The sequence below is a fragment of the Rhinolophus hipposideros genome (assembly GCF_964194185.1).
Source record: "Rhinolophus hipposideros genome assembly, chromosome: 2".
Classification (NCBI taxonomy): domain Eukaryota; kingdom Metazoa; phylum Chordata; class Mammalia; order Chiroptera; family Rhinolophidae; genus Rhinolophus; species Rhinolophus hipposideros.
Window position 1 is genome coordinate 46,386,171 of NC_138048.1, and position 23,893 is coordinate 46,410,063.

Here is a 23,893-nt window from a genome sequence, read left to right on the forward strand (position 1 = left end):
GGCATGTTTAAGGAAGCCAGATTTTTTCTTATTTAATTAAAATCAACAAAAGTGCATCTTATTCCCTCCTTTCTAAAGTTAAGAGGGAGGGAAATTCAGTGGTAAAGGAGAAAAACTAGAGTGCCTAGAGAAGGAAAGGCCTCCCCTGGAGCCTACTTCACAGCAATGGTTTGGATCTGTGATGTCCTTTCAGCAGAGCAGTTTGGGGATTTCCATATGCTGCTTTTATGTCACCTGCCTGCCTCCCAGACAAACCACCCACTTTAACAAGCAGCAGCTGCTCATCCCTCCACCTTAGTCATGCACCCCTTGTGCTGCCAATGCCGCTGTCCCTGCCAGCTGCGAGCAAGGAAATCAGAAGCACAGGAACGGAGAAGCAACCAAGGCTTACCCAAGATAGGATTTCAAAGCAGGTCGTCTTTCTCAGGAAGCCTAAAGAATGGGCTGGCTCTGACCCTTTAAAGAGACAGGCAGACCCATTGACTACTGTTCTCAGCCTTTCCTTGTCAATCCACACATGTGCTCATCTGAGCAGAATACTAACATTTATGAAGCAATTATTGTTTCCTCATGTCATCCCATGATACCATTCTTTTAATGGAAGAAACAGGCTCAGAGAGGGTAAGGAACTTGTCCAAGGTCACAGAGCTAAGGACTAAAGCCTAAGCCACTGTGATTCTAAATTCTCTGTGCCGTACCACCTTGCTAGGTACTTTTGGGAATTTATATGTATCCAAAGACAAGCTCATTTATTGTGACAGGGGATTTGAACATGTTGCTGGGGTGGCATCATGGGTTTATAAACCCCACCTGCTGCCTGCAGTAATGGTGACACAGATGCTTGTAGGATAGAACCTATGATGGGAACACAACAACGGAAAATTGTATCTTGTTTTTAAATCCAGACTTGATAGAAGAGGAAAGAAAAATTTGTGTCACAATGGTATGTTCTTATAAGGAAATCCACAAACATTCAGGCAGAAGCACAGTATCTGGGGGAGAATAAAAGGAAACAAACAGACGTCTCATTTGTTGAGTCTACTCAATTCAATAAGCATTTATTTAGGGCAAAGTGTGTGCTCCAAGAATAGGGGATGTAAAGATGAGCAAGACGATTATCACCTTCAAGGAACTTTTGACCTAGTGAGGGAAGCTGACCCAGAAATAACTATTATCCAGTAAAATAAGTATACTTGGGAGTCAAAGGAAGCACTGATGGGGGAGCAAAGAATTCAGGAAATCACTGCAGGGAAGGTGACATTTAAGCTGGTCTAAAAAGATGAGTAGGTGTTTCCCAGCTAGGGACGGGCATTCCAGAAAGGGAGAACAGAATGTGAAGTCAAGTCCAGAAGTAAAACAAAAATATATGGCATATTCTGGTAAGAGAACAGCTTGCTGTAGGTGAACCAAAGGGAGCAAGCAGCTGGACATGAGGCAGGAGAAGCAGGCGGGGGCCCGATTACGTAGTCTAGCTAAACAGTGCCTTGCCAAGTGTGGTCATGAACCATAGTGGTCTGTGAACTGTTACTGGTTTATGATGAGATGAGGGCGGAAATTAAGAGTAGTTAGACATTTTTATAGCAATTTGACAGAGAAACTTATGGCCTTTGAATTTAATGAAAACTTTGGGCTTTTATCGTGTCTTTAAATATATATATGTATAAATTTTTCCTAGTATCCGTCTGTGAATTGGAAAAAAATGAAGCTGGTTCTTCACCACATATAATTTAAACACTGAGCTTGAGATTAATGCTCTCCTATATAGACTTTAGAACAGAGGCTCCAGACACATACTGCCAAGTTGGCCTTAGGCAGCCACTACAGGTTGCCTATCCTATAGCAACCTTCGTTTCCTTAGTTTAGAAATAAGACTGGTCAAAGACAAGCAAGAGATCCCATTCCCATTGATGGCAAAAAGTTTAAGGGTGGGCCTGTCACCAACGAGATATGAGGAAGTGTGTATGGGAACTTCGGGGAAAAAGTATACATACTCCCTCACACAGTCGGGAGGTGCTCCTTTTCGTCCTGGCTTGAATACAGTTGTGCGACAGTGTGACATTAGAAGCTACCATAGCCATGATACGACATGCCTAAGGATGAGAAGGGTAAAGAGAAGAAAAACAGAATCAGCCTCAGTACTTCAGAGCATTATTGAGCCACTGTCTCAAACCTTGAACTTTCAACCTCCAGACTTCAAGACAGGAAATGTCTTTATTCCTTAAGCCACTGCAGCTTGTATTTGGTACTTGCAGTTGAATGCATCCCAATTCAGATTTCGCTGATCTCACTCAGGACTACTTTTCATAGAATAGTTCTCTGAACAGAACAGTTGTCTTAAGTTTATGAAAACTGAACATCAGACTACTTAACATTTTTACCAATAATTTTCTCTCAAAAGTTTGAGTGAACTATGGGAGGAATTGCTCCTCTAAACTCAGGATGACTTGGTTGTTAAGTGAACAAGATGGGTTAGTGGTAAACTGGTCATCTACTCAATATCCATTTTTCTCTTCCTCCTTGTAACAGAATTAGTTTTGCATTATCTTACACATGGATCCCGGGGGGGCAAAAGGGGGTTTCTGTTAAAGCCAATTAGATGACATTCTGCTGACAACTATTATTGGTCCATAAAAATACATATACCCTAATTTGGCTCAATCAGACTAAAAAAGAGAACTCATACCTTGGGAATGGTTTTTCTTGTGCAAGACTTGAACAATAACCTACATGATTGGCTTCATCAGTCCTGCAAGTAAGAGCTCCGAGATGAAAATAACTTGAGTCACAGCATCACTGAGCCTGTTATTGCACACAGAGCTTGGGCTAATGCTGGAGTTCCAGTTGTTTTCCTTGCTGAGGATTTCCTATTACTTGCTTTCAAAAGCTCCATCATCAACACAGATGGAACTATCATCTAGCAGTTTTTAATAGTTCAATTAACACTCGATATAGTCACACATTCATAGCCCTGAGGATTCAACTTTATATTTTTATAACTTATATACATATACCCACTAGACTATAAGCTCTTTGAGAGCAGGGTCCATGTGTTACTAAGCTTTGTTCATTACTTAGCACATAATTGGCATAATGTATGTAAATATTGAGTCAAATAGCTTCCCATCTCGTTGAGGACAAGATGTCTGATTCACACATGAATACTCAACACGTAGGGCAGCTCCTTTAATAATTATGTACTGAAGAAATGAACTTACGACACATGATGTTTATATTACACACCCGGTACAGGAAAGAGCATTGGGCCTGAATTCTAATGACCAGAGCTCACATCCCAGATCACAAGCTATTTGACCAGATCAACTTCTTAAACTCTCTGAATGTCTGTACTTACCTGAATGTAAAATGGGGGTTATAGTTTTTCCATCAGCCTCACATCAGACCTATGGAAGGTACAGTTGTCCTAAGGTAGGCCTTGCCTAGGCCATGCCTAGGGCCATGATCCTGTTCTCATCAACCTTCATCAACCAGTTCAAGTTTAGACAAAAGGAACCAATTAGAGAGAATAGTGTAAATGTATCTTTAAGAGTTGGGGAATTATTGTGAATAGCAGAGGCTTAGCACAGAAGTATGTCAGAATGTGGTGGTCACCTGCTGGGAAGCTAAGTTTTTCATTTTCCAATTTATGGTGGTGACATCTCTTATCATCAGTACCAAAATGATGCACATACTCTTTGGGAAGACTTAAGCACTAGGGAAGGATGGGCAGGTCTTATGAGATGTATCATTAACTATGGCAGACATAAAGAAGGGTGCTTTAGTTCCTTTACAAATCAGGTGAGCTTATCGAACTGGCAAAGGTTGAAAAAAATTAACCTTGTGAAGAGTTTAGGGAAATAGGCACCCTCTGATACTAACACACAAAAGGGTACCCCTTTTCTGGAGGTCAGGCAGTACTCATCCAAAGTCTTGAAAGTAACATAGCCTCTGGCCCATCCTTAGCTAGTGCTTAGTAAAGGATGCTTGTAAAGACTTTCCTATGAAACTTCCACTGCAGTATTATGGAGTAAAAAAAGAAAAAGTACAAAGAGTGCATACATGCAGAAAGAGATGAATGCCATGAAGGTCACAGGTAGTGGCTCTATTGTAGACTGGTGGGATTTCAGATGATTTCTTCCTTACATTTCCATAAAACCAACCAACAACATATCCCCTGCCTCCCCCCAAAAAATCAGAATTAGGTACCTGGTATGTACTCTATACAAGAATAAGTTCCAATTCCTAGAATGGTATATGACATACAGCAGGCATGCTATAAAACACTTGTTTAATGACTGAAGGTACAAATAACAGGGAATTGGTTAACTTATCGTAAGCCAGAGTAGATTTATACATAGCCAACACAAATCACGTTGTAGAACTATACTCATTGATGGTAAAACATTAAGGAAAAAAGGCAATTAATATTATTAACTCATTAAAAATATGTAGCATAGAAAAATGATCTTTTTGTTTTAAAAATGTATAAATGCATATGAAAAATCTGGAATAGCATACATCAAAAATTAACGTTGGGTAATAAGGTTATGACAATTTTTTTTCCTTTTTGTAGTCCCAGGATATATTCAAGCAGAGTTTGGATAACTATCTGCCAGGGATCTGTATTAGATGAAAAGTTGGTTCATAGCTATCTTAGCAGTCCAAGATTCTATTCCTTTTTTTTTTTTTTTTTTAAGATTTTACTGGGGAAGGGGAACAGGACTTCATTGGGGAACAGTGTGTACTTCCAGGACTTTTTTCCAAGTCAAGTTGTTGTCGTTTCAATCTTAGTTGTGGAGGTTGCCGTTCAGCTTCAAGTTGTCCTTTCAGTCTTAGTTGTGGAGAGCACAGCTCAGCTCCGGGTCCAGTTGCCATTGCTAGTTGCAGGAGGAGCAGTCGAACCGGCAACCTTGTAGTTGAAAGGACGCGCTCCAACCAACTGAGCCATTCGGGAGCTCAGTGGCAGCTCAGCTCAAGATGCTGTGTTCAATCTTAGTTGCAGACGGAGCTGCCCACCATCCCTTGCGGGACTCAAGGAATTGAACTGGCAACCTTGTGGTTGAGAGCCCACTGGCCCATGTGGGAATCGAACCGGCAGCCTTCGGCGTTAGGAGCACGGAACTCTAACTGCCTGAGCCACTGGACCGGCCCCAAGATTCTATTCTTGACCTAGAAAAATGCTCCCCAAACTGTAAAGTGTGTATTAAAATAATTATATCCAAATATTCAAGTGAAAATATGAAAATCAGAGAATGTTAATAACACTAAATGCTAGATACTGTGCCAAATGCTTTATATACACTATTTTAATTAACACTCGCAATCTTGTAGATTAGGTATTACTACTATGCCTGCTTCTTTCTTTTTTACTTTCAGATGGGAAAACAGACCCAAAGAGGCGATGACTTGCTTGAGGTCACATAACCAGCTGTTGAAACTAAGGCTATCACACTTCAAAGCAATGCTCTTAATTAACTAGGAAGGAATCCTAAGGAATAATTTAATTCCGCTGCTTTATTTTATATAAAGGGCAATTTTCTCATCACACAATGACATTGAACACTATATATTCTTATGTTCCTCAGTATCTTTTGTTGAGGCTTGAAACTCAATTTACTTAAAAGATAGAATATGACCAATTGCTTCATTAGCCCTTAAGCAACTAACAGGACCACAGGGTTGCTATAGTAAGCGAACCACACTGTATGTTCTACTCCAGGTATCACCACTGCGTAGCATAGAGCTATTTCATTAGTGACTTATTTGTACCAATTCAGCCTCTGGCTTGGGCCAACTCCTAACTAATAAGAGACAACTCTCTCTGGCCCCTGGGCATTAAACTTATGATCTTAGTCTATCCCACAATATAACTAGCCAGCTAAGATTGTGTCAAACAGTTGAGCTCTTCCAAGCCAAGGCACTCTAATATGGTTCAAAATCTAAACTAATTGCTTCCCCAAAAGAGAGTAATAGTAAAGAATAACAATAAGGATTTAAAATATTAAGTCTGAAAAGGCCTGTCCAGTTCTTGACTTTAATAAAAGTTAAATAAAAAATAAAACCTTGAATGAGAGGACATGGCGACCACATTCATTCCAAATTGGTAAAGGGTTATAGTCTCACTTCTAGGCGCCTGATTTTGGAGATTTCATTGGATGAGATCAGTATCTGTTTTCTCCTTAAAACAAATACCTAGAGTTCCCTGAATGACACAACAACATAAGAAATTTGTATAACAAGATTTGTTTATTCTATATCCTTTAAGAAAAATAAATAAATAAATGCCACGTGAGGATGTGAGGAACACAGAAAGAAACACACCTGAAGATTTTTCACCAGGGATTTTTTTTCTTATTTTTTTAATAAATTATAAATACTTTTTCCATTTATCAAAGTTCATCAAAGAACTCTTCAAATTATTAAGTCATCTTCATTCTTCAAGAATTACTTATTCACAGAGCAGATCACCTACAGAAAAAGATTTATTTTAGAAAGTCAGATTTCAAACATCATGCCAGACCTATGGAGTTAAGGAATTAAGACGACTATAAATAAGTTCCTCAGCCAAGTACTACATATTAACTAACTGCCACAATTATTCTAAACCAGGCATGAAATAAAAGATTCACATTTTAAGTCTAGTTTTGCCTAACTAAAAACATCATTGAAACTGTTCATTACATTGTTTAGTCTTTAGAAGTCTTTGTTGAAGTAAAAAGTATGTATTTATTTTCTAAAAAACATCTTCCCAAAAAGGCTGCCGCAGTTTATTTTTACAGATACTCAAAAGAAGAGATTTGCAAACTCCTTGCTGATTCAAATATGTGTGGCAAAGATGCATGAAGTGGAAGGCAGAAGGTCAGCTCTGTATACAAGCCACTTCCCGTGGAAAGTTACTCACTTAATCCCAAGGGCAACATAAGGGTAACCCTTTTGAAATCTACTTGGAAAGATCAAAAAGGGAGAGTAGCAAAGGATCGGGTTGCTGATCCAGTCAGTGAGTACCAGGCTTCTGTCCAGACAGCTCCTACCCACCCCCACTGCCACCCCCAGTCCTTATCCCAAATGACAGAGAACAATGTTAAAAAGGCAAGCAATTTGAGCTAGCCAGGTATTCAAGTCTAATTAATGCAAGTGCTTCCCTCATCTAGCTATTTAGTTTGGTTTAGAAAAGATCAGCCTCATCAACAATAAAACATCTAAACTCTCTTTTCTAAAAGGCTCAAAGGAAGAATACAGTTAAGGAAAAGTTTGAGCAGGAAAGATCAATAAAAACGAAGTTCAGTTAAACCACCACTCAGGGCTAGTTCTCTAATTTCTTTCAAGATTTTAGCCCCCAAACTGAGTTCTCCAAGTTCCTTCTGAATCCTACAGGCAGAAAGATACTATGTAGCTGCCATTTCCTCTTACATTTCTAAGCAGGTTCTAAGTTCCTCTTTCTTTTTCAGTGAAAGCAGCAGTCATAAGACGGAAGAAAGTGTTAGGAATCATCACATCACACACCTATTTTTCCTTCAGAGTTTTCAAGTCTCTGCCTTTGTTACTATTGAATCTTTATATAGTTTATATTTAGCATTATCCCTTCTACTTCTTCAGCTTAAGCCAGTGGTTCTTAAAGAGGAAAACACTTGAAAATTATCCAGGAGTTTCTGAGGCAACAGGTGCAGATGGGGGCCCAGGCCTGAGAATTTTGGAAAATACTTCTCAGGTGATTTGTAAGGTACATCTCTGGCTGAATGTAGCCTACTTTTATATTAAGTCCCAACCTACTGATTTCAAGGTACAACCAAGACTTATTTAGGAAATAACATTAACATCTACAAAGGTTTTTGAACTACGGAACTTTCATAATCATTACTGAGAAGACCTAAGTTTAGAAACTATTTTTCCTTTGAAGCTATTCTCAGAAAAATGTGGTCTAATAGTCTAAGATACATCAATTTAGTTAAGTTTATCTTACAACAGTGCAGACAGCAGTGTTGGATTTACCCTATAGCCAATGACCTGGTTGCTTTGTTATATACACTGACGCATTTCACCAACAAGGCTTTCTAACTGGCATTCATAGTAAAGTTTTAGGATTGATGGTCAAGACTCTGTGCAATCCTAAGAATGAATATGTTGCCAATAAAACCCCATTAAGTGCAAGGAGTCACGTGTAAAGTGCCTGTGATTTGGGGAACATAAAAGACCTAGATTACAATTTTAATTCCACCACTTATCTCCTCTTAATTTGAGCAAGTCTTTTTTGACTTCACTGTTCCTCCATTTCCCCACGGAGGTTAGAGAAATAGGACACCTGGGACCAATAGGGATCTAAACACCTATTCCTCTTCCAAAAGTATTATTTCACTGAAAATGAAAACATGACATTTTGAATTCTTAGAAAGGCCCTATACTGATTCAGACTGTTGTTCTTTAACCAGAATTCAAAAAGACATTATTAGGTCATATATTCAACAGACCTCAACTGAATGTCTGCTATCCACGAGTCCCAAGACATGGTATATTCCTTTCTGGTTTCTACTGACAGTTTACAAAGCCTATTCATACATATGTCATTTAATCATCACAATGACTCTATGAAGTAGTTTAGTCATGTATCACCTCTCCTTTACAGATGAAGAAACTAAGGTTCAGAAAGTTAAGGATTTGCCCAAGACCACACAATTACACATCAGGTCTTCTACATCCAAAGCTCTTGTGTTTTCTTTCACACACAAATGAAATACATAGGAATTACTCTCACTCTCTGTCCTAATAACATAAGAAAACTATTATCTTCTGGTCCTTATGCATATGTGCTACTTATAACAATTGTACTACCTTTGTGGTCCACATTAAGTCCAAGAGAAGCTTCTGACGTTCCTAAAATTAGCATTTTTAAAAATCACTTTTTATCAAGGCAGGCTCAGCACTAGCCAACAGCTTACACAACTGACTAGGAAGACAGTTAGATTATGAACAAGTGTGGAGCAGACAGTGCCATGACGGGACCCGTCTGTCCCACAAGCTGGACCGGGGCCAGAACAGAGGTTGCTTTCTGCAAACCCGCCTTACAGATTGTCTAATTATAACTACTGTGCATTCTGACATCAATCAGCACCCTCCCCTTGCCTCCTGCTATGTACTGGTTCCTGGAACAGGCCGTCGTCTCGACCTGGTCAAGCATGTAAAGTCATTTCCTGTATCTTGTAGCCTTCATGTACTAGCACCCATGACTATTCCTCCCCCTTTACCGTATATAATTCTCTGGCGCCTGTCAAGCGGTGCGGGGATCCATTTCGTCTTACAGCCACCCAAAACAGGCCTCGTATGGAAGTGTCCCTTAATAGACTCCATTAATGTTCTTCAGGACATTCACCCTCTCTGGATTTTACTGTTTTCATTTATAAAAAGAGAACTATAATAAATTTACTCCATTACCACACTGGGGTGGCCAGCCTCTTTCTTTGATCTTTCCCTGCTCTCCTTTTAGCGATGCAGATTTCCAGTCTCAGGGCTTTCCCCTGGGGCTGTGTACAAAGAACATGAAAATCATGTACAAATGTTAAGATTGCATGTCTTTAAAAACAATCAATAGGTATTTTATGCTTTGTAAGAACACCCACCTATCCAAATCTACTTATTTTACAAAATGATTCAAGGAGTTTCTTTAAATGACCATCTATTCTAAAAGTCACTTAAGTGTATCATGTATACACAGAGTAGATATACATACTATATATAAAAATCACAAAATTTACTGTGGTTCTCTTTTTATAAATGAAAACAGTAAAACCCAGAGAGGATTGATGTCTTAATGAACATTAAGTGTAGCTGAAGTAAAACACATGCTAAGCTAGACATCAGGAGACCTCAGGGCTTTCAGCCTAGACTATTTTCCAGTACAATGTGATACTTCTTATCAGCTTGGGACAGGTTCCTTCCCCCTCCTTTTTCCCAGCTCAATGAGGAACACTGGCCATATATGAAATTCCAAAGGGGCAGGAAAGAGGTGAAAGGAAAAGAAGCCCAGGCTCTCTGTTACTGTGATGTTGGTATGTGGCTTTGGCATTATCTCTCAGCTGTTATTAAGTTAAAAGTGGATGTGTGGCGTGGAGAGGGCTGGCACAAAGCAGAGGGAGTCTGCCTGGAGACAGGTTGCACTTCTGATCCTGCCGGCCCATCTCAAGGGTCACTTCACTCCTATAGGACTTAGCTTCCTCATTTATTGATTCATTTAATTAACAACCTTCCACTGAGCATCTACTAAGTGCCCAGTGCTGTTTGAGGTCCTGGGGATACGACAGTGAATGAAACAGAAAATCCTACTCTCTCAAAACTACCCTTCTAGTTGGACTAAAGCCATGCAAACGACAATTAAAACGACAGTCCCTCAGTTTTACTACCACATTTCAACAGCTCAACAGCTACCTATGCCTAGTGGCTACAATACTGGAGAGTGCCGGTACATTTTCATTATCACAGAAAGGTCTATGGAACAGAGCTGGGATAGTGATGGGAGCGGGATGCTATCTTAGATGAAATTTGAGGGAAAGCCTCTCTAATAAGTAGAGTTTTGAACAGACCTGAATGAAGTGTGGGGGTGAATTCAAGGAAGAGCTTCCAAAGGAAAGAAAATCATTTATTTGGGGTATTGTTGCATACACATCACTGAAGGTCCCTTTCAGCATTAAAATTTGATTTCAAGTTCTTCAACGAACGGTCTGAGGTTTTAGTTTTATCAGAATAAAGGACAGTACAAAAGAAATAGCCACAATTTGTTACCTACTCCCTATTTAAAAGCACTTACTAAAGACCCATAACATTAGAAGCAAAGAATAGAGAACATTTCCCTTTTAGTTCCTTTAAGTTAAGACAACTGAGCATTTTGAACTTCCTAAGCCATGATTCCTTCTGATTCTGACATAACTAAAGGCTTTTGTCGAGCCCTTTCTTGAAAATTAATTCTCCCCTTCCCAAATCCACTGAATGTCTCTCAATTTGTTAGAATCATTTACTCCCTACATTAGAAACTGGAAAGTTATGTTTTAGTGATACTTCAGCATATTACATTAACCAGGTGAACCACCTTTCAGAGAGAATGCTGCCCAATGACTGCTAAGTCTGTAAAGCAATACTGATATGTGAAGTAATAAGCCTCGGTATTATTACCTTCCTAATTAGAAGTACAATGCTCACCATTTCATATCTTAAATCCCAGGGCTCTCATGCACTCCTTGTGGGCCTCAATTAGGTGTCCGCAGTGCTCTTCTCCTTTCTCAATGATGCTACAAAACGAAATATACTAGTTATCTAACAAAGTGAGCATTAAGCACATAGTAGTAAATAAGCATGCATAACAGTGATGGGAAGTGAGGCAGAACATGGATCTGACAGCATGCAGCTGAAGTTTTTTAAAAAAATGCTATTACACCAAATGGTTTTGTTTTTATTGGCTCTTGTGGTATTTCCATGCCCATGAAGATGTTCCATAACTAGTATTTGGGGGGAATTTGATTAGAAGAAATAAATACGCATGGGGGAATTTGATTAGAAGAAACAAGTATGCATATCAAATATTGCTTCTCGTCCATATCCAAGGAATACTGTTCTACAATGAAATTAACTGCCTGAATAAAATGTTTAAAGGAGAGCTTAATTTTTTTACCTGCTATCACAGAGGCGTTAAATTTTTGATTCTGCCCTATATGCAAGTATACCCAAATAAATCTACTTCTAATCACAAGCCACCCAACAACATAAATAGCAAACAAGATCTGGCAGCTGAGAACAGTCTGATGTGACCCCCTCATAACGATCAAAGAACTTTTTACTTGTAAAATTCACAAAGTAAAGAACAGGACCACACAACTTATTTTCTAGGGCCTGAAAATGTAATTTTAGCCAAGAATCAAGTTACGCCAAATTCAATTATGAGAAAAAATTGACTCCTGACTATAGATATTTGGAGAGAAGCCATAGTGGTCTGAGGCAATTGATGCCAAAGGAATTTAAAGAAGGGTAGGTTCTCCTTCCATCTAAATCCTACAGGTTCTTCAAAAGCTCAAGGGCTGCCTGCAAACGGCGAGCTCCTTATGAAGATAGTAGCTAGCATTCCCTGATCATTCATGGCATGCTGTAAACACTGTGCTAGATGCTTGATGAGGCTTATATCATTAACCCTTGATCTTGGAGGCAGATACTTTCCTGAGGCCCATTGCACAGATGCATTAGACAGATATGCTAAATAATTTGCTCAAGGTCCAAGTTGGTGGACCAGAATTCAAATATTCCTGTGTAAACAACTTCTGTTATCAGATCGTAATCTTTCAATTCTCTCTCCACAGTTATATCTGCAAAGTACGAAGTAGTAATGAAAAGCACCGAGCTCGGACAACCACCCCCACTATGCCAGTTACGATTTCTTTATGGGAGGACAAAAAAGGGGCTGGGGAGGTGTACGTTCACATTATCTGAGAATCCCTGCTGATATTTGTCCCACAATAGAGGCTACACAAAATGAAAACAAAAGCTTTCGTAGACTGATTCTGAACACTATGCCACCTACTGTCAGGGCCTGATTTTTTAAATCATCCACCTAAGATGGGGAGGGACAGTGGGAGGCATAGGAGAAATAAGTGGAACTCTAGTAGTTTTCAGAAATGTGCCTTGTGCCCTATGTCTACATTTTGGGAGAAATTACCAGAAAATTTTTACTCTTTGGCCTTGCCAAATCTTCCATCACAGTCCATCCCACGGGGTACAGCAATCACTGGTATATGTCTGCATTAACTTGAAGCTCTTTTAAATCAAGGAGCAAGTTAACCCATTTCTACGTCTTCCGACCTAAGGCAGCGCTTGACACACACACAACACGTGATCACAACCCCTTCCCAGTAAGCAGTGCGCGTGCGCGGCGGGCCGGGGGACTCTGACCTCTGGCCTAGCCCTCCATCCGTTTCCGGGCCGCGCTCGCACCGGCAATAAGACAGCCGACAGGGAGCCTACCGGGCCCACGTAACCCCAAAGAGCGCCCCCGCAGCAAAGCGACGGCCACCACGAGCCCAAGGGGCGGCTGAGAGCGGAAGCACGGGAAAGAGGCGAGGGGCGCAGCGGCGCCCCCCTCCCAGGCTGCGCACTGACCACGCATCGCGCGCCTTCTTGGTCTCCGGGCAGGCGCAGCAGGGCTTCAGTGGCTTCTTCTCCTGCGTCTCAGACGGGAGCGGGCTCGCGGCCACCACACCCGGCATCTTTCAAGCCCAAAGCAGCAATTAGCACAGACACATTCAACTCTCCCAGCCACCGCAGAAGCCACTTTGCCCCCAGTCACTTCCGGGAGTCGCTCCGGAAAGGACAGGAAGTCCTGCCTCTCGGACGGATGGGCGTGAGCGAGGAGAAAAAGAGCGCCTGCGCAGGGGAGGCTGAGTGAGACAATGGGAGGGCACCTCTTCTGCGCAGGATCGGGGAGGCGGGCTGAAAGGGTACAGTTTATTTTTATTTTTAAAGATTTTTATTAAAATATAGCTAATGCATATTATATTAGTTTCAGGTGCACACCATAGTTATTTAACATTTGTATGCCTAAAGAAGTGATCATGACAAGTCCAAAAACCATCTGACACTGTGCCGCGCTGTCACAGTATTATGAGCTGTATTCCCTGTGCTGTACATTACATCCCCATGACGTGTTTGTTTTAAACCTGGAAATTTGAACCTCTTATTTCCCTTCACGGTCCCTCCCCTTTTAAATTTTTCAATTACAGTTGACATTCAATATTATTTTATATTAATTTCAGGTGTACAGCATAGTGGTTAGACATTTATATAATTTAAGAAACGATCCCCCTAACTATATTACCCATCTGGCACTATACACAGTAATTACCATATTATTGACTATATGCTCTATGCTTTATAACCTCATGCCCTCTAAGGTCTGTGTTCTATCTACTATCCCACTTAATTTGTCTAAATGCAAGGTGAATATTAACCTATTTTAAAATCAATCATTAATCTGTATTGAATTGCACTTCTAATTTTTGTATCTAGAAAATGAACAAGTGGGCCAGCCCGGTGGCTCAGGCAGTTGGAGCTCCGTGCTCCTAACTCCGAAGGCTGCCGGTTCGATTCCCACATGGGCCAGTGGGCTCTCACCCACAAGGTTGCCGGTTGGATTCCTTAACTCCCGCAAGGGATGGTGGGCAGCGCCCCCTGCAACTAACACAGGCAACTGGACCTGGAGCCGAGCTGCGCCCTCCACAACTAAAACTGAAAGGACAGTAACTTGACTTGGAAAAAAGTCCTGGAAATACACACTGTTCCCCAATAAAGTCATGTTCCCCTTCCCCAATAAAATCTTTAAAAAAAAGAAAAAGAAAATGAACAAGTAAGAGAAAAAAATAGCTAAGTTTAAGGAGTTAAGAAACTTGAGATGAACTGTAGACAGATTATAGACCAAAAGACTGAAACAGACTTTCTGCAATTGAAAAAATGGCCCACTCTCCTTCCCTGCTTCAGTAAAGAGAGGGTACTTGTAGTGACAAGACTCTCAGTGACTTCCTCAGGGTCAGCTAGTATTGGCAGGCCTCAGGCAGAGAAGTGGGGTAACAGCTCTTTGCCCGCAGTTCCCCCCCCCTACTTCTTTTAACTTACTGTGTTCAACATGTTATTCAAGACCTCTTGGTTTCCTCCCTGAGCACTGTGTCTCTTAAACTCTTTAAACAACTGCTTCTTAGGGATGGAATACTCTTCTGCCTTTGAAAGAAAAGACCAAAGGATGTTCTCCAAAGTAAAATATTTAATCACTTATATCCAGCTACTTAACTCTCCCCGTTTCAGAATGGTACAGCTAACCCACACATGGTACAGCTAACCCACATTTCTTTTGCCTTTTAATTTATGAATAAGTAAGCTTTAAGGTCAATTATTGATTTTTACATTAACAGTCATGCTTTACTTTTATTACCCAGCCTAAATGTCTTTAGACTTGTGGGATGGTCTTAGTATTAAAAGAAAAGTAGGAGTATAACACAATGAAATTCAGTATTTCCCATTCTACCTTATGAAAAATTTCAATAACCTACTCCCCCCTCAAAACACAATTTTTAGAGCTGTAATTGTAGATTAAATTGAGAGTAGGTAGTATGTAGAGACTAAATAATAAAAGATTGGATTCAACCATCTGTTTTACAGGGGCAACCCTGAGTTTAGTTTGATTAGTACCTTTTTTTTTATCTTAGCCAAAAGGCCGAGAAGCAATCACTCCCTAATTCTGATTTTAACCAGCAATATTCTCCTATTTTAAGCCATTGGGGCTCTTTGTTAGTGCTATAATTGCTAATACAGTAGACAGCAAGAAATTAAATGGTGAGTATAATGAACTTTTTCTTTGTACAATGTTATTGTATGGTACTGAAGGTGGACATTAGCTATGAATGGCACCAAGTAGTCAGTCTGTGGATGGGATGACAGCCCTGCTACTGTAACAAGCAACAACTAAGGAAATACTTTCTAAAATTCCTCCGTGATAAAGGTATTCTGAGCTATTTTCATGCCTAATTAATCCCAGGTATGGAGACTTTATCAAGTAAGGGTGGGTAGTGAAGGTTGGTAGAGAAGGAGTAATACCATATGCTGAGAGAGAAGAATTAGAAGACTTGAATTCTCACTTGCCTGGTTACTAGGTTCAGAGGTAATTTTACATAGTATTTACATTTCTGCATCTACAGAAAAATGCTTTCCAATATCCACAGGTAAGTACGTGCTATACATAATTCTCTACCGTTTTTCAAGTTTTGCCCTATTTGCCTGCCACAGTTCCATGATTGGTGGTAGAAGGCAGAAAACTGCTGGGTCAGAGATGAAGGATAATTTATTACTCAAAGCAGTAGCAGCAAAGTATCAGCATTTTTGTGATAGTTTCCTGAGCCCCAGTTCCCACAGGGTGATGTGAAGAAGGCTAGATGACATCTGCTTACACACTGGGTTGCATCACAAGAAAGGAACAGTGAGTTTAGGAAACCCAAGTCTTTAATAATGGGCAGTTATAATAATGGGCGCCTGTCCTTTGCTCAAAGGAAAACACTATCCTTGACTTCTAATGCTGTAAACAAATTTACCCTTTGTTCTGGAGGCAGACACTGTTTCTATTGTTCAAGCTGTCTCCTACACAAACAAAGGAAAAAAGGCAAATAGTTCTCCCCTCCCTTTTTTTTCTTTGCTTATTTAAGACAAACGGATACATGAGAGACCCATGAAGAACTGTCTCCCAATATGGCAAAGTATAACGTTCTTTTTAATGAAATTTTATTATTAATTAGTACCCCTCTCCAATATCAAAGTTTCTGCTATATTGGTAAACTAAAAGACAGAACCTAATTTCATAAAGATTGCATGTTAGTCATTTCTTGCTGGGTAACAATATTACCCCAAACTAGTGGTAATACACCTTTGTACATCTTCCCCACCCCCATCTATGAAAGATAATTACATAGTCACATATATCCTATCACGGTTGACATATTCTATTGGTTAGTGTCTTCTGATGTGTTTATGTAGGGGGCTGGCTATTGGCTACTTCAGATAATTTGTCTGATAGAATGAAGAAAAGTCTTTCTGAGAAGGAGACATTTTAGCTGAGACCTCAAATGATGAGGAGTCAGCAGTGAGAAAATGGGAGAGGCAGGGTGAGGAGCTTCCTGGGGAGAAGGAACAGAAAGTGAGAAATGTACCTATACCCAGAGACAGAAAAATATTATACCATTATAACACTGTATTTTGCTTGTGTGTTTTCTCCATCCAATGAGTTGTACAAATTATCTCAAAATCTTAATACCTATTTCATAGTAGACAGTAAGTTTTTTAACAAACAGATGGGTTTATTCATTTAGGAATCATTTTATTAAGCTTTCTTTCATGTAGCAGTTACTTCAGACATACAGAAGGATGAAGACCTCTGCCCTCAGTGATCTCCCAGTTGTGGAAAGCAGAGTTGAAAACTGTTACTAATACAAGGGAGTCAACGCTTTTGGTGCTAGACAGCATTGGAAGAAACAATGAAGCCTCACTCGGGGGGAATTTGCGGAAACCGCATAAAGGTGCAGAATTAGCGCTGAGGCTTGAAGGATACCTAAATTAGTTGGGGGAATAAATAGGAAAAGCCATTTTAGGCAAAGGAATCAGCTTGAGCAAATAAATGCTTGGAGGTGACAAGGTATATGGCTGGTTTGCAAAAACCCCAGACGTGTAGGAGTAGAGAAAATAAAACCAGGAGTCCGTGTGGAAAGAGAAACAGCAGGTTGGGAGGTGTGTCTGTGAATGACATCAAAAGGACAAAGAGGCCAACTCTATGGTGTGCCACTAGCCTAATGGGATAATTTAAGCATCATAAAGAATGCTCATAATGGATTAAACATCACATATGTAAAAATGCACACATTCATAAACAAACAAACCCTTATTGGTTAACATTGGAGGTTGCTAGGGCACCAACTTATTTCTTTGAAATCTGATAATAAAGTGAAAGAATCCAGTATTTTTCCAATCTTTCTTCTAAGATCCCTGTATTTCAGGGTAACCAATGAGTTGTTGATGAGAGAAAGTATTTCTTTTAAATAGAAGAATCCCAGGTATAAAGAAAATTATTGAAAGTATTAGAACCATTTTTCTAGGATAAAAAACTTGAGGCATACCAAAATGCAATGTGACTTTTTCTGTATCTTTCAATCAGAACAAACCAACTATTAAATGACATCTTGGACCCAACCAGGAGAATCTGAATATGTACTGGGTATGAGATGATATGAAGGAATTATTTTGTTAGATGTGACATTGGTGGTTAAACTTTTTTTAAAAAAAATCCGTATCAGTTTGACATGCAGATTAATTCAACGGTAAAGTAATATCTGGGATTTGTTTTAAAATATTCAAGCAAGAAGAGGGGAGGGGAGATATAAAAAGAGATTGGCAAAATGTTGATAATTGTTGACTCTTGGTGATGGGTACATAAGGGTTCATTATTGAAAGTGGATTCATTTTTCCCTATGTTTAAAATTTTCCATAATAAACGTTTTAAAAAGCAGAGCTAGTGCCTACACCACGTAATCTTCAGTTGATTTGACGCCCAGGGCTCTCAGTAAGCGGTAGCAGCCTGCCGAGCAACAGTTACTAATTACCGCGCCCACCTTCGCTGACGCCGGTGGAGCCCGAGCGCAGTGAGCCAAGGCCCAGTGTGCAGGAGCTTGGATCCCTCACCTCGCAGAAGCCCCGCGGACAGGGGATGTCCGAAACGAAAGCGCCCACATATTCCAGAATGTTCTGAGATTTTGCAGAGATTTCCGAAGGAGGATACAGCGTTTAATGGCAAATCGCTAGATTTGAGCAGCAGCCTTTTCCTCAGCCTCCGGCCCTGCGGCGTTAACCCTGAATGGGCGGATGAAAGCTCGAGGATCTGTCTCGGGAATGTAGTGGGCAGTGAGGCTGACTGTGCCTCTTCCCCACCCGTTCTCTCCTCTCCCCAAGTCTGCCCTTCTTCCGTGCTTTCTGCCCCTCCGCTCCCTGGCCCTAGCCTCCCCAAAGCCCTTTCCGCCCTCCTTCCTCTCCCGCGCCTCGCCCCCCCGCTGGCGTATCCTCACCCTACCTCTCCCACACGCCAACCCCGCCCCTCACCCTCGCCCCGCCCCTCACCCTGGAGTGCCAGTGAAGGTTACCATAGCTACGATGAACGCCGCAGCCCGGCCTACCTAGTTGTTACCCCGCTGGCCGGAGGGACGTGGAGGCACCATGAGCCACGTAGTGACCATCGAGGAGCCCCAGGCCAAGCCGCAGGGGTCTCAAACCCGGTGCGGGGAGAAGTCGGGGGACTGGGGCAAAGTCCCCCCCAGTCGAACATATGATTTCCTGTACGGTAAGGGCGGCTCCAGACCTCCTTCCTGAGTTGTTTACTCCTGGGACAGATGGGCTTCGAGACGGTGGGACCTGGCCAGGAAAGCGCGAACCAAAGACAAGCCTCAGGACCCATCCCTGGCCCGCAGTTGTCCTTTCATTGGTTGGGGGCAGCTCCGAGCCGTCCGCGCGGGGGCGCTCTCCCGGGCGCCTCGGAAGCGGCTCTGCGTCTCAGCGACGCGCGGCGCCGCCTGACTCTTTTTCTGATAATTTGCACATCCCTAAACGATTTTACTGAAGCCTGTTACGGGAGTTTCAGCGTCCAGAAAAGTATGCAATGATTTTCAGATTTGGAGAGTCACTTAACACTCCCCACGTTCAAACTGCATAAAATGCCCAACAAGAATAACCTTCCCGCTCCGGTTCTCTGGCACCTCCAAATTTGGCATTCTCAGTGAAGAAGTGCCAGTGTATCTCACCTTTGGTTTTCGTTTTCTCTTTTTCTTTAAACTTATTCTTATCCATCAAAGCACTGCTTATAAACTAGGTCCACTGGGTCCTTTTGGGCCAATAAAGCCCCAGTTTATTTTTTTAAATTAATTTATTTTTTTAAATTTATTGGGGTGACAATTGTTAGTGAAATTACATAATTTCAGGTGTATAATTCTGTATTATATCATCTATAAATCCCACTGTGTGTTCACCACCCAGAGTCAGTTCTCCTTCCATCACCATATATTTGATCCCCCTTACCCGCATCTCCCTCCCCCCAACCCCCTTACCCTCTGGTAACCACTAAACTATTGTCTGTGTCTATGAGTTTTTGTTTCTCATTTGTTCGTCTTGTTCTTTTGTTGTTTTTGGTTTGTATACCTCATATCAGTGAAATCATAGGGTTCTCTGCTTTTTCTTTCTGACTTATTTCTCTTAGAATTATACTCTCAAGATCCATCCATGTTGTCACAAATGTTCCTATATCATCTTTTCTTGCTGCCGAATAGTATTCCATTGTGTATATATACCACAACTTCTTTATCCATTCATCTATCGAAGGACATTTTGGTTGTTTCCATGTCTTGGCCACTGTAAACAAAGCTGCAATGAACATTGGAGCACACGTGTCTTTATGTATAAATGTTTTCAAATTCTTTGGGTAGATACCCAGGAGAGGGATTGCTGGGTCATATGGTAATTCTATTCGTAATTTTTTGAGGAACCTCCACACTGCCTTCCATAACCGGCTGCACCAGACAACAGTGTATGAGGGTTCCTTTTTCTCCACAGCCTCTCCAACACTTGTTGCTATTTGTCTTGTTGATGAAAGCCATTCTGACTGGGGTGAGGTGATATCTCATTGTGGTTTTGATTTGCATTTCTCTGATGATTAGTGATGTTGAGCATTTTTTCATATGTCTATTTGCCATTTGTATGTCCTCTTTGGAAAAATGTCTCTTCAGGCCCTCTGCCCATTTTTCAATTGGGTTGTTTTTGTTGTTGTTGTTGTTGTTGTTGTTGTTGCTGTTGAGCTTCACAAGTTGCTTGTATATTTTGGATATTAGCCCCTTATCGGAGGCACTGTTTGCAAAAATCTTCTCTTATTCAGTTGGTTGCCTCTTTATTTTGTCGATGGTTTCTTTTGATTTCTGGGACCTTACGGTCTTTCCCCCTGTTAGGGTTGGCAGATTCAGCACATGAAAGTACAGGATGCACAGTTAAATGTGAATTGGAGATAAACAACAAACACTATTTTAGTACAAATTTTCAGTCCTATGCAATATTTGGGACATGTTTATATAAAAAGTTATTCATTGTTTATCTGAAATTCAAATTTAACTGGGCGTCCTGTACTTTATCCTGCTTCCTTCTGTGTATATGCTTCCTTCTTCCGTCTGACAGAAAGCCTTGTGTATGCTTTCTTTTACTATGACAGGGACTGGGGTGGCACTCTACATGACTTCTTAGCCTTAAGCTCACCACCAATTGTACAGAGTTCTCATGTGTCTTAGCTGAAAATTGAAGAGATAAATGGGGTAGATTGTTGACCAGCCTCTGAGTTAACTGGTTTGAGTCATATTTCCATCGTGGCAGAAAGAACTGTGATGGGGTGGATGTGGAAGTCACTGGTACAAATATAAACACCTTTCCAAGCTCTGTCACCCTTCCCCTGACCCCACCCCTCAAACCCAATGGCCTTTCAGTGTAGTTAATTGTCTATGCAAAGCTTTTGCTGCTCTAGGAAGCTTTGCTTGGATATCTTCACTAAATGTTTTACCCTTCTGATCACTGTAGCAATTAAGATAGATGCAGATACCTTACATTTACATAGTACTTTACAGTTACCATCATTCCTTTATCAATCTTACCTCATTTATGTACCATTTTGCATTTCACTCCATTTTGTGTGTGAATGCTGTGTATCAAATATCTCTCTTGAAGTGCTCACCATGCTTTGTCACTTCCCTGAATCTGACTATTTGTTGACGGATTAGTAGCTACACTACTGCCCTGGTAATTCAAGTCTTTTAAAAATATGATTTATTTTCCTAGCTTCTAAAAATATTTTAAAATACTTTTTGGGTTTATCATGAGCTCCTTTCTTCTTTCTTTCCCACTAGAATCTGCAATTTATTATACTTTCCCCTAAAAGTAATCATTATGTCTTGGGGTTTGAAACACTTTCTCTCACCATTACTTGGTTGTGACAATTTCCTGGGCTTGTTAGAACTGTTTCTCCAATACTCATAGATTGGCTGAGGGGCTCTCTCACGATTTCCATGGGAAAATTTCCCTAGGCCTCTCTCACGATTTCCATGGGAAAGTTTCCCCCATAAAATTCATAGGCTTTCAATAACATTAGGTCTGGGGGACAGAAGGATTGGAGTTCAAATCCTGCCAATCAGTGAGTTGCTAACTTCTTGAAGCCTCAGTTTTCTCACCTATAAAATGGAGGCCTAGCATCTACCTAATTGTGTTTTTGTGAGAATTAAATGGAATATTGCATGTAAAGCACTTACTACCTGTCTAAAAGTAAGCAGGCGATACCTGGTGACTGCTTTACTTGGGCATCTCACAGACCTTTCCACTGCCTTTTCAGCACTGATTATGATCACAGTTGTAAGATCTGTTGCAGAATGTGTAGTCACAAATCATACAGTATTATGTCATTATCATCTATGGAGGGCAAGACTCCATATGGGAATAAGAGTAAAACTCCTTCACACTCCTTATGGGAATAAGAGTAAAATGGTTTATTATTTATTATTCAGACTCAGGGGAAATGCATACTAAACTAATGTCAGATGCATAACACAATTGCAAACATAGGCCCGTATCTTTTAAAACACTTAAGAGTATGAATAGAAATTTCCCTTTATTCCATACTATTCCCAGTATATCAGAGATGTTGAAGCTATGTTCGTCTTTCTCTTCAAACAGGTGCATTCATTCTGCCTTCCAATTCACTAGCCTATCATTTGAGGCCATAAAATCTGGACTCTTCACTGCTAATCAGCCCACTTTTCATCACTTCCCAACCTGAATGGTAGATATGGATTTGAGTGATGCAGCTAAAGAAGGATATATCTAAAGACTGATGATACCCAATTTATTTCACCAGTTTGGACTTACCTCCCAAACTCTAGACTTGTATATTGTATTGCTGACTTTCTATCTCCACTTGGACATATACTAGACACGTTTTCCTGATGTTCTCCCCACAAACCTGCTCCTCCACAGGCTTTCCTATATCAATGGATGCCAGCCCCATCCTTTAGTTGCTGAGTCCAAAAATCTTGAAGCCATCATTGCCTCCTCTGTCTCTCTCACACCGTTCCAACCCATTAACAAGTCCTTTCTGCTCTAACTTAAAAATATAGCTAGAATCCTGCCACTTTCATCACTTCTCTTGCTACCGCTGTGGTGCAAACCACCATCGTCTCTTCTAGATTGCTGCATGAGCTTCCTAATAGTTTTCTCCCTACCTATTCCATTGCTTCTCTACAGTCTGTTCTTAATTGGGCAGCCACAATGAATATTTAAACATATGTCAGATTGTGTCAGTCCTTGCATCCAAATCTTGCAATGGTTCCCCTTGTTACTCAGATTAAACGCCAAAGTCGTTTTAGTGGCCTACAAAGCCCTGTGATCTAGGCCCCTTGTAACTTCTCTGACGTTTTTATCCATTGTTTTTTTCTCTCTCTCACTGTTTCCATCCTATTGGTCTGTTTGCTGTTCTTCAAACATGTCAGGCATGCCACCATCCTAGGGCTTTTGTTCTAGTTTTTTCCTCTGGAATGCTCTTCTTCCAGATAACTACAAATCTAACCTCACTTTCAAGTCTCCTTGAATGTCACCTTCTCAATGAGGCCCACTCTCACGACCCTATGCAAAAATGCAACTCAGTCTCCCTCACACTGCTCTCCTCTTTTTTTTCAGTAGCACTTGTTACCCCCTAACTCTGTTATATAATTTGCTAATTTCTTGTGTTGTTGTTTATTGCCTTTCTCCCATGAAGTCAGGGATCTTTACCTTGTCATTGATGTGTTCCAAGCACCTAGAACATAGTAGCCAGTCAATAAATATTTCTTGAATGAAAGAGTAAAGAGAACCTGAGCCTCTTGTCGCTTTTCAGCCTTGGTGGGAATATCAAATTTTCTGCATCCAATAAATCTTTTCTGTTGGGTAACCAAGGAGTTATTAGGCCCTAAGAATTGACTCACATTATCGAAATTCAAAAGAGAGTTATTTCTAATTCACAATACTAATTTATTAATTTCTGTGGAGAAATATATGTTACCAAGTCATCTAGACTAGTTGGTCAGGGTATTTGTTTCTTAATAGATGTCTACTTGGGAAATCAAGTTTACATCTGAAGGTTGCTGTGAATTTAATGTCAAATTATCTGATTTTAAGGGATGGTAGAAAATCATGAATATGCTTCATCACTTTAAAGATATACCTAATAAGCAGATAATTATTACAGCAGGACAGTCTTTTGTTTCTTTGGAGAAATAACTTTGTCCCATCATTA

At 40.6% G+C, this 23,893-nt stretch overlaps 2 protein-coding genes across 3 annotated transcripts in view; one reads left to right on the forward strand and one right to left on the reverse strand.

Annotated features, from left to right (window-relative positions):
• Nucleotides 1–2,038: 2,038 nt before the first annotated feature.
• Nucleotides 2,039–14,336, reverse strand: COX17 (cytochrome c oxidase copper chaperone COX17). 2 transcript variants are annotated; one of them, XM_081076583.1, is made up of 3 exons: nt 13,126–14,336; nt 11,182–11,270; nt 2,039–2,090 (listed from the first exon to the last, which is right to left on the reverse strand). In XM_081076583.1, the coding sequence occupies exons 1-2, from the start codon at nt 13,230–13,232 to the stop codon at nt 11,186–11,188; spliced, it is 192 nt and encodes a 63-aa protein (XP_080932709.1). In that variant the 5' UTR covers nt 13,233–14,336; the 3' UTR covers nt 2,039–2,090; nt 11,182–11,185. The 2 variants fall into 2 exon arrangements, with proteins under 2 accessions (XP_080932709.1, XP_080932708.1); XM_081076582.1 differs by lacking the exon at nt 2,039–2,090 and adding an exon at nt 4,270–6,465.
• Nucleotides 14,337–18,687: 4,351 nt separating this feature from the next.
• Nucleotides 18,688–23,893, forward strand: part of CFAP91 (cilia and flagella associated protein 91) — a 61,836-nt gene continuing 56,630 nt past the window's right edge. Inside the window, exon 1 of the mRNA XM_081066393.1 lies at nt 18,688–18,886. Coding sequence (XP_080922519.1) covers nt 18,763–18,886 — 124 coding nt within the window. The 5' untranslated portion in view covers nt 18,688–18,762. The remainder of the gene's footprint in view (nt 18,887–23,893) is intronic.